This window comes from Procambarus clarkii, chromosome 14 (genome assembly GCF_040958095.1).
Source record: "Procambarus clarkii isolate CNS0578487 chromosome 14, FALCON_Pclarkii_2.0, whole genome shotgun sequence".
NCBI lineage: Eukaryota > Metazoa > Arthropoda > Malacostraca > Decapoda > Cambaridae > Procambarus > Procambarus clarkii.
In genome coordinates, this window is record NC_091163.1 from 12,042,375 (window position 1) to 12,054,215 (window position 11,841).

General features: G+C 51.9%; 1 protein-coding gene across 1 annotated transcript in view; it reads left to right on the plus strand.

Annotated features, from left to right (window-relative positions):
• Positions 1 to 11,841, plus strand: part of LOC123771613 (uncharacterized) — a 64,069-nt gene that overhangs the window by 24,765 nt on the left and 27,463 nt on the right. The window contains exon 2 of the mRNA XM_045764205.2: positions 6,400 to 8,153. Coding sequence (XP_045620161.2) covers positions 7,974 to 8,153 — 180 coding nt within the window. The 5' untranslated portion in view covers positions 6,400 to 7,973. The remainder of the gene's footprint in view (positions 1 to 6,399; positions 8,154 to 11,841) is intronic.

Below are 11,841 nucleotides of genomic sequence, written 5' to 3' on the forward strand. Positions count from 1 at the left end.
ACACCCAACACCTCCCCACTACATCCAACATCCGCCCACTACACCCAACACCTCCCCACTACACCCAACACCCACCCACTAAACCCAACACCCGGCCACTACACCCAACACCCACCCACTACACCCAACACCCATCCACTACACCCAACACCTCCCCACTACACCCAACACCCGCCCACTACACTCAACACCCGCCCACTACACTCAACACCCGCCCACTAAACCCAACACCCGGCCACTACACCCAACACCCACCCACTACACCCAACACCTCCCCACTACACCCAACACCCGCCCACTACACTCAACACCCGCCCACTACACTCAACACCCGCCCACTAAACCCAACACCCGGCCACTACACCCAACACCCGCCCACTACACCCAACACCCACCCACTACACCCAACACCTCCCCACTACACCCAACACCTCCCCACTACACCCAACACCTCCCCACTACACCCAACACCCGCCCACTACACCCAACACCTCCCCACTACACCCAACATCCGCCCACTACACCCAACATCCGCCCACTACACCCAACACCCGCCCACTACACCCAACACCTCCCCACTACACCCAACATCCGCCCACTACACCCAACATCCGCCCACTACACCCAACACCCGCCCACTACACCCAACACCTCCCCACTACACCCAACACCTCCCCACTACACCCAACACCCACCCACTACACCCAACACCCGCCCACTACACTCAACACCCGCCCACTACACTCAACACCCGCCCACTACACCCAACACCCGCCCACTAAACCCAACACCCGCCCACTACACCCAACACCCACCCACTACACCCAACTCCTCCCCACTACACCCAACACCCACCCACTACACCCAACACCTCCCCACTACACCCAACACCTCCCCACTACACCCAACACCCGCCCACTACACCCAACACCCACCCACTACACCCAACACCCGCCCACTACACCCAACACCTCCCCACTACACCCAACACCCGCCCACTACACCCAACACCCACCCACTACACCCAACACCCACCCACTACACCCAACACCCGCCCACTACACTCAACACCCGCCCACTACACCCAACACCCGCCCACTACACCCAACACCCACCCACTACACCCAACACCCGCCCACTACACCCAACACCCGCCCACTACACCCAACACCCGCCCACTATACCCAACACCCACCCACTACACCCAACTCCCACCCACTACACCCAACACCCGCCCACTACACCCAACACCCACCCACTACACCCAACACCCGCCCACTACACCCAACACCTCCCCACTACACCCAACACCCACCCACTACACCCAACACCCGCCCACTACACCCAACACCCACCCACTACACCCAACTCCCACCCACTACACCCAACTCCCACCCACTACACCCAACACCCACCCACTACACCCAACACCCACCCACTACACCCAACACCCACCCACTACACCCAACTCCCACCCACTACACCCAACACCCACCCACTACACCCAACACCCGCCCACTACACCCAACACCCACCCACTACACCCAACACCCACCCACTACACCCAACACCCACCCACTACACCCAACTCCCACCCACTACACCCAACACCTCCCCACTACACCCAACTCCCACCCACTACACCCAACACCCACCCACTACACCCAACACCCACCCACTACACCCAACACCCACCCACTACACCCAACTCCCACCCACTACACCCAACACCCACCCACTACACCCAACACCCGCCCACTACACCCAACACCCACCCACTACACCCAACACCCACCCACTACACCCAACACCCACCCACTACACCCAACTCCCACCCACTACACCCAACACCTCCCCACTACACCCAACACCCACCCACTACACCCAACACCCGCCCACTACACCCAACACCCACCCACTACACCCAACTCCCACCCACTACACCCAACTCCCACCCACTACACCCAACACCCACCCACTACACCCAACACCCACCCACTACACCCAACACCCACCCACTACACCCAACTCCCACCCACTACACCCAACACCCACCCACTACACCCAACACCCACCCACTACACCCAACTCCCACCCACTACACCCAACACCCGCCCACTACACCCAACACCCGCCCACTACACCCAACACCCGCCCACTACACCCAACTCCCACCCACTACACCCAACACCCGCCCACTACACCCAACACCCACCCACTACACCCAACACCCGCCCACTACACCCAACACCCGCCCACTACACCCAACACCCGCCCACTACACCCAACACCCACCCACTACACCCACCCACTACACCCAACATCCACCCACTACACCCAACACCCACCCACTACACCTCCCCAGTACACCCAACACCCACCCACTACACCTCCCCAGTACACCCAACACCCACCCACTACACCTCCCCAGTACACCCAACACCCACCCACTACACCCAATAACCCAATGCTGGACCGTAAAGCCTTACTACACTTACTAAAGGACTAACGTGCTAAATACTTAACTTACTGAAATATCAACATACTGGAGTGAACGATATGGAAGAAAATGTAGAATAGAACCAGTGAAAAGCAGAGGTGCCATAGGCACAATCAGAGAACACTGTATAAACATCAGAGGTCCACGGTTGTTCAGCACCCTCCCAGCGAGCGTAAGAAATATTGCCGGAACAACCGTGGACAGGTTTATTCACCTAGTTGTACTCACCAAGTTGTGCTTGCGGGGGATGAGCTCTGGCTCTTTAGGCCCGCCTCTCAACTTTCAATCAATCAAGTGTTATTCCCCCCCCCCCCCCACCCCCCGCACACATACTCACACCTTCCCCAGGAAGCAGCCCGTAGCAGCTGTCTAACTCCCAGGTACCTATTTACTGCTAGATGAAGAGGACATCATAGTGAAAGAAACTTTTCCCATTTGTTTCCGCCTCCGCCGGGGATCGATCCCAGGACCTTAGGACTACGAATCTCGAGCGCTGTCAACTCAGCCACCAGGCCCCCTAACCATGGAATAGGGGGAACCATCAGTGTATATGGTTTTAGAGAATAATGTGTGGACAGAGTATCAATGTAGGCTAAAGGTGCCGAGCTTTGCCTCGACACGACGATTGGGCTGACCTTTAATTTGCTCCTCGTGGACCCCACTTGGAGTCTTGACTGCAAATATAGCCTCTATTTTTCTCTATAATGACCTGAGAAAGGTCAAGAAGATTATCGGTGTACCAGAGTGTTTCACGCTGGTCTGTTTACTCCAGGGTGGTGTCCTCCTACATTAACAATGATAACATCCCGCATGTTCAGACTCACTGCCGCCGCACTCTCTCTCTGCTGCTCTCATTAATATCTCACACACTTGTAACTATTACATGCCGTTGCAGGATAGGGAGAGACGGGGAGAGACAGAGAGAGAGTTGGGGGTGAAGAGGAGAGAGAGAGAGAGAGAGGGGCGGGGAAGGAGATGAGAGAGGTGACGGCAGTGAGTGAGACAGATAATGCACTAAGGAAGGTGAGGGGCGAGCCCCACACGCAGTAATGCCTACACTTATCATCACTAATATACACCTTTCCGGCATGTGGGTAAGTGTACTCACCTAGTTGTGCTTGCAAGGGTTGAGCTTTGACTCTTTGAGCCCGCCTCTCAACTGTCAGTCAATCAACTGATTATTTCCCCCCCCCTACCCCTACACACACACACACCCAGGAAGCAGCCCGTAGCAGCTGTCTAACTCCCAGGTACCTATTTACTGCTACGTGAACAAGGGCATCAGGGTAAGAGAAACTGCCCATTTATTTCCGCCTCCGCCGGGGCTCGAACCCGGGCATAGCAACATGTCCCTTCTTGTTCCTGTTGCTTTATGGCTTAACTATTCACACGTCAAAATTTTGTTATGGAATCTGTCCTTGTAGTTGTGGAGGGCTTCTATTTCTACTGTTGTGTCCCACCAGTATTTCCTTACGTTTTGTCGACTTATTTGTGCTTTCAGTTTTCACTTATGTCCGCTGTTCCTATTTTCTCTGTTTTAAGTTGGTGAGTGTGTAGTTATCATTTATGCCTGTAGGGTCGAGTTCTCAGCTCTTGGGCCCCGTCTTAATAACGGTGGGTTGTCTGATGTACAGATTCCCAACCCGGATCTCCATGGCATGACCCGAGTAGGGTATATAGGCCAGCTATTTATACGTAATCCATGCCTAGCTCCTCTCCCCTTCTTCCTCGCCCCTCTTCACTTCTTCCTCCTCCTCCCCTTCCCACCCCCCTTCTTCCTCCCACCACCCCCCCCCCTTTCACTCACCGCCGTCCCCCTAGGTCTTCTCCCCCCTCCCCCCTTCCTCCTTCTCTACTCCATGCCCCTCGACCTCCCCCCCCCCACAAGCACCCTCATGACTTTATTATATCTTGCAGGCGCTAAAGAATACTTATTATAGTCTCCATTATTATTATTATTATTATTATTATTATTATTATTATTATTATTATTATTATTATTATTATTTAAAAAATCAATTGGGGCACAGAGGGGGACTCAAACCAGCGATCATGGTGTTCCCAGCCGCACACCTTACCCCTGAACAACGACATGGTACAAGTTGTTCACCCTGGAAGGTCACCCGTTACGGGCTATTCATGCCCGTGCCACCTCTTGGGTGGCTTAATCTTCATCAATCACTCACACAGTACACCCAGTCCACAGGATGTCTGGAGGCTTGTACTGAAGCCAGTGCAAGCTTTACTCATCAGCGCCAAGCACTCTGGTGTAGGTAGAGTGCTTCATGAACCATACACTTCAGTTTCAGGTACACAAAGACATCACACTAACATGTTGACCAGACCACACACTAGAAGGTGAAGGGACGACGACGTTCAATTCTCAATCCATTCTCAATCGACTTGAGAATGGTCCAGGATGGACCGTAACGTCGTCGTCCCTTCACCTTCTAGTGTGTGGCCTGGTCAACATACTTTAGCCACGTTATTGTGACTCATCGCCTGCATCACACTAACATGTCTTAACTACTTCCCTACACACGCTCTAACCTACACGTGAGCTTTACTACTTATCTATCTATATATATATACATCTAAAGCGCTTTGCAAGAGGATACAGTGTATGTCGTTGTACCGGTTTACTTGTGAAGTGTTCCGGTCATTTTGGTGAGCGTGTAATATTATGTGAGAGTCTTATGTGAGTTCATGCTCCTGTTACAGGAGGCAGTAGAGGATAGTAAAGTAACTTTCGACAGCCAGAACTTTGTTACAAGGGCGTGGAGATTGTACATAAATATATTATTGTTAAATCACTGATAATTATCCCGTGGGCCTGGGGCCAGATTCACGAAAACACTTACGAACCTGTACATCTGTTCTCAATCTTTGGAGGCTTTGTTTACAATTATTAAACAGTTAATGAGCTCCGAAGCACCAGGAGGCTGTTTATAACAATACCAACAGTTGAATGGGAAGTTTTCATGCTTGTAAATTGTTTAATAAATGTTATCAAAGCAGTCAAAAGATTGAGGAAAGATGTACACGTTCATAAGTGCTTGCGTAAGTGCTTTCGTGAATCTGGCCCCTGGTTAGGCTGCCATCTCTCAACAGACTATTTTGTGACGTTTCACTGGTGGGCAGGCAGTCACCAGCCAAGTTGGGGGCTCATATTCCAACCAGTTACCATTGGAGAGCCCTGTCCACTATTTTAGGGTGAACTGATGGTATAAGTTGTCTCCATTTGTAGTTAAACCCTATTTTATTATTAAACACCCAATCATAACATTTACACACGGTCTTTACTACTTCCCTACACACGGTCTGTACTGTCTTAAATGATCTTAAGAGTAAACAAAGAAGGATAACTTCAGGTAAACTCAGGCATTAAGAACCTTCCTTGTGATGAGACAAAGAAAACTGTTTACATCCCCTAGACTCCCAGAGCGACGTAATGATGGATATAATTGACGTACACAAATAGATAAAAGGACTTACGAATGGGTATAAAAATAGATTTCTAAAAATCTAATACAATGGATTAAATTAGGATGGTTAGAGTTAGAAAACTAAATAGGCAAATACTGCCACAGAAATAGGGTTACAGTTATGTAGAACTTATTACCAAGTAATATCATACATGTAAATATAATGGAAAGTTTGAAGCGCGAGTTGGATAAGTTCACGAGTGGAAGTGAAGGGGTAAAAGCAGGAGCTGTCTCACAGTGGTCAGTGCAGACCTTCAACATATTCCTTTACTCTCGTGTAGTGATGTCATGGACGCACCAAAACACAGGTGTGACGCACAGCGTAGTGTTTCCTCGCCCCACTTTGTTACACTTGATCAACACCAACCTTTGTCTTAGCTTCAAATTTTCAACAACCTATTTTCTCCTTGACAGACCTGGTACACGGAACACCTGGAGCGCAGTCGTATGGTGCGGAGGATACGTCGCCGCCCTTGACGGTGCCCCACTGCCGCCTCTGATACTGCCCCGCCGTCCCTGATTGTGCCCCATTGCCGCCCCTGATGGTGCTTAGCACCGTCGTCGCCGCCACGTCTCTCGCCCAGAGCTGTGGAGGCTCTTCTTCCCGAATGTTGCTCTCGCTGGGGAAGAGGAAGACGTAGAGTTGTTGGTGAATGACACTCTCGCTAGTCTGTGTTATGGGGCTCTTAATCCACAGACATCCAGTGAGGCGCAGTATAATATTGTGGTGCAGAGGTTCAGGTCCAGTACAGTGAAACTCCGTCGACACCCTCACCAGTGAAGGTGCGTGCAGGCCCACAAGAGTTCAGTTGTGTTTGGTGTGGTAAGGGGGCAGCACCGTCCACACCCGCCAGGAGCGCGCTGTGTCTGGCCAGACCCAGGGGGACCAACTGCGCTTGCTGTGATCTTTAGGGAGGGTTGAGCTCCAGGCGAGGACCTCCTCGACAACACTGGCTGGGGCAAAGGACACCGTAACACTGATGACATACTAATGTCGATGCTATACCTCACTGAAGAGAACAAGCTTAGTAAATCACATTATATATTACAAGAAATGTATCTATATATTTTGTGAAACTATTTATTATAGGAGTTGCTGTTCAAATCACTTGGCGCAGAAACATAAAATAATATTGATCGTTGAAGAGGACGAGAAACGCCTTATTTGAACACCTTGTAAGCAACCTTATGCTGCCTTGAGTGTTAAGATCCGAATGGTGTAAACCAGTGCCTTGTGTTTGTGCCTCATTATAGATTACTGTAAATAGTATTTTTGTAAATAAAAATCTGCATTTGTGTTTTGGTATCTAACCCAGACATCACTGGTAAGCTCTGCTTTGCCATACAAGGTTATATCAGTGGTGATAAATCAGCCGGTGTATTATATTTTCTAGCCGCTCGTAGACTCTGCTTTCCCGAGTGCCAAATTATTTTGTTGGGAAGTTTACAGTAACCTGCCATCACCCTGGGCAGCTGCCAGTGACCTGCCATCACCCTGGGCAGCAGCCAGTGACCTGCCATCACCCTGGGTAGCAGCCAGTGACCTGCCATCACCCTGGGCAGCAGCCAGTGACCTGCCATCACCCTGGGCAGCAGCCAGTGACCTGCCATCACCCTGGGCAGCAGCCAGTGACCTGCCATCACCCTGGGCAGCAGCCAGTGACCTGCCATCACCCTGGGCATCAGCCAGTGACCTGCCATCACCCTGGGTAGCAGCCAGTGACCTGCCATCACCCTGGGCAGCAGCCAGTGACCTGCCATCACCCTGGGCAGCAGCCAGTGACCTGCCATCACCCTGGGCAGCAGCCAGTGACCTGCCATCACCCTGGGCAGCAGCCAGTGACCTGCCATCACCCTGGGCAGCAGCCAGTGATCACCCTCACCCAAGGCTGCCGCCAGTGAGCAGTCTACACCCAGGGCAGCCATCAAGGACCTGCCTTCACCTCACGTAGCCACCAACCGCCATCCTGGATAAACTAACCACCAAAATGTCTTCCACGCCGCCGAAGGACTACCGGCGGGAGATCGACGCCATATACCCGGAGCCGCTCTCTCGACTCAACCGCGTCGTCGAGCCACATCCTCACTCCTACAAGCGGGCCACCAAGAAGAAAATGAACCGAACCGGACGGTTTCGAACTACGCCTGTCACCTTCGACGAGATTAAGGTGAGTGGATGCCATTTGTGGGTATGTGAGTGGGCGAGGAGGATGGGCATGGGGTGAGTGCAGAGAGGGTACGTGTCAGAGGAACTACAGGGAGGGAGGCAGGCAGGGAGGGAGGCACACAGGGAGGGAAGGAACCAGGGAGGCCATGGCTCAGGTGTTATTTGATTATTTACTAAACTCGCTTTCAGTTTAGCTCCACCATAAAAATGTTCGCTACGAGAAGACCTGTAAACCTGTGAAAGATTACAGAATATACAAAGCGAAAACAACATCAAAATAAGGTGATATATCCATGTGAAAATCATTCTGAATTTCTCTGGAGCGTTCGATAGAGAACTGGTACCTAGGCCAGTGTATGTATGGGGTAACTTAAAAAAAATGGGTTGGGAACCAGTTGTGTGACTCCAAATTCCTTTTTTGGACAAACTTCGGGTTGTGTTACTCTTAACCATATATATCCATGGGTAATGCGTGCGTCTTGAGTGACCCAAAACACATGTTCAATTACCACTGTCTTGCTCCAAAGATTTTATAAAAGCAAAAACTGCCTTGGCCACAAATCTGGACTCCTTCCAGCACCCGTTTATACCTTTAAGAAAACGACCCTGAAAACCCTGCAAGCAGTGCAAAACAAAGGCATAACTCACACTATATTTCACATCTCTGTAATTTTCCTTCACTTTTTTCTTTCTCCAACTTTAGCGCCGTGGAAGCAATTTTTCTTAATTAGTGTCACCGTTGACAACAACTGTTCGCTCTCCCGTTGAACATGGCTGATCACTCCACTGTTGAACATGGCTGATCACTCCACTGTTGAACATGGCTGATCACTCCACTGTTGAACATGGCTGATCACTCCACTGTTGAACATGGCTGATCACTCCACTGTTGAACATGGCTGATCACTCCACTGTTGAACATGGCTGATCACTCCACTGTTGAACATGGCTGATCACTCCACTGTTGAACATGGCTGATCACTCCACTGTTGAACATGGCTGATCACTCCACTGTTGAACATGGCTGATCTCTCCACTGTTGAACATGGCTGATCACTCCACTGTTGAACATGGCTGATCACTCCACTGTTGAACATGGCTGATCACTCCACTGTTGAACATGACTGATCACTGTTGAACATGACTGATCACTGTTGAACATGACTGGTTACTTCCCAATTAATCCCTGGTGTTCCCCCCCCCTCCTGTATGGATATACTAGGAAGTGTACCCAGCAGTGCCCAAGATAATGTTTCTCCACTTCTCCCCCCCCCCCCAACTCTTACCTGGATCTTACCGGCAAAGGGTTCTCAAAGTTTAAGGCCTAGCCTAGGTCCTAAGCCTAGCCTAGGGCCAAACTTGACTTGTGAGAGCTTGGTCCAACCGGCTGTTGCCTGGAGCGGCCCGTAGGCCCACATATCCACCACAACCTGGTTGATCCGGCACTTCTTGCGGAAAACTGTTTTTTTCTTTATGACTTCGACTTTTGTACTGACAATTTTTCTTATACTTTCTGGAAGGATATTGAACAACCGTGGACCTCTAACGTTCACACAGTGTTCTCTGATTGTGCCTATGGCACCCCTGCTCTTCACTGGCTCTGTTCTGCATTTCCTGCCATATCGTTCACTCCAGTATGATATTTTACTGTGCAAATTAGAGACCTGGCCTTCCAGTACTCTCCATGTATATGATATCTTGAGGTTATCTTGAGATGATTTCGGGGCTTTAGTGTCCCCGCGGCCCGGTCCTCGACCAGGCCTCCACCCCCCAGGAAGCAGCCCGTGACAGCTGACTAACACCCAGGTACCTATTTTACTGCTAGGTAACAGGGGCATAGGGTGAAAGTCACTGCCCATTGTTTCTCGCCTGCGCCTGGGATCGAACCCAGGACCACAGGATCGCAAGTCCAGCGTGCTGTCTGCTCGGCTCCCTCACTCGGCCGACTGGCATATGTAATAACTCTTTCGTCTCCTTTCCAGGGAGTACATTTTGAGAGCTTTGAGACTGTCCCAATAATTTAAGTGCTTTATCGTGTCTACGCGTGCCCTATATATTTTCTCTATTCCCTCTATTTCAGCAATATCTCCTGGTCTGAAAGGGTGAATGCCTCGAGCAGTACTCAAGGCGTGACAGCACAATTATTTGAATAGTAGGAGCATTGTGGTGGGATCCCTGGATTTTAAAGTTCCCGCAATCCATCCTATTATTTTTCTAGCTGACACAATATTTGCTTGGTTATGTTCCCTAAACGTTATGTCATCAGGCATCATTATTCCCAGATATTTTGCATGCTGCTTTCCTACTACGGGTGGATCATATTGTGTTTCGTGCCTTGTATTAAGTTTAAGGTCTTAATTTTCCCATACTTAAGTAACTGTGGAATTTATCACTGTTAAACATATGTTTTTTCCACCCCTCATCTTTTGCTCTTTCCCCATATAAATCCCTCTTCACTTCCCCTCCACCCTTCCCCCCCCCCCTTCTCCAACATTTCATCCCCCCCCCCTCTCCCATCTTATATGTCCATAGATGAGTCTATAACACACTAGTATGCCTAGAAGCTACCGAATAGCCGATCGCTGATTGGCTAATCCCAGAAATAGGGGCTGGAACTGACTAGCGATTGCTTCCAAAAATGGCCAAGCATTCCTGCCAAGGACATCAGCCGTAGTCGATGAATACTTTTCTGTTATTTGCCTCTAAACAGAAACACATCGTCAAAGTCCTTAGGCTGTCAAATTAGCTCAGCGTCCAAATTTATCGAAAAGCTCTTGTAAGCGGCTATAGTCCCACAGTGTAATTAATTTCGTCAAATTACGTGCAGTCACTTTGGTGAGATATCAGGAGTTATGTTTGCACAGAGCCGGGCCAGGCAGCAGCAGCACAGAGCCGGGCCAGGCAGCAGCTGCAGCAGCACAGAGCCGGGCCAGGCAGCAGCAGCAGCAGCACAGAGCCGGGCCAGGCAGCAGCAGCACAGAGCCGGGCCAGGCAGCAGCTGCAGCACAGAGCCGGGCCAGGCAGCAGCAGCACAGAGCCGGGCCAGGCAGCAGCTGCAGCACAGAGCCGAGCCAGGCAGCAGCAGCAGCACAGAGCCGGGCCAGGCAGCAGCTGCAGCACAGAGCCGGGCCAGGCAGCAGCAGCACAGAGCCGGGCCAGGCAGCAGCAGCACAGAGCCGGGCCAGGCAGCAGCTGCAGCACAGAGCCGGGCCAGGCAGCAGCAGCACAGAGCCGGGCCAGGCAGCAGCTGCAGCACAGAGCCGGGCCAGGCAGCAGCAGCACAGAGCCGGGCCAGGCAGCAGCAGCACAGAGCCGGGCCAGGCAGCAGCAGCACAGAGCCGGGCCAGGCAGCAGCAGCACAGAGCCGGGCCAGGCAGCTGCAGCAGCAGCACAGAGCCGGGCCAGGCAGCAGCAGCACAGAGCCGGGCCAGGCAGCAGCAGCACAGAGCCGGGCCAGGCAGCTGCAGCAGCAGCACAGAGCCGGGCCAGGCAGCAGCAGCACAGAGCCGGGCCAGGCAGCAGCAGCAGCAGCACAGAGCCGGGCCAGGCAGCAGCAGCAGCAGCACAGAGCCGGGCCAGGCAGCTGCAGCAGCAGCACAGAGCCGGGCCAGGCAGCAGCAGCACAGAGCCGGGCCAGGCAGCAGCAGCACAGAGCCGGGCCAGGCAGCAGCAGCAGCAGCACAGAGCCG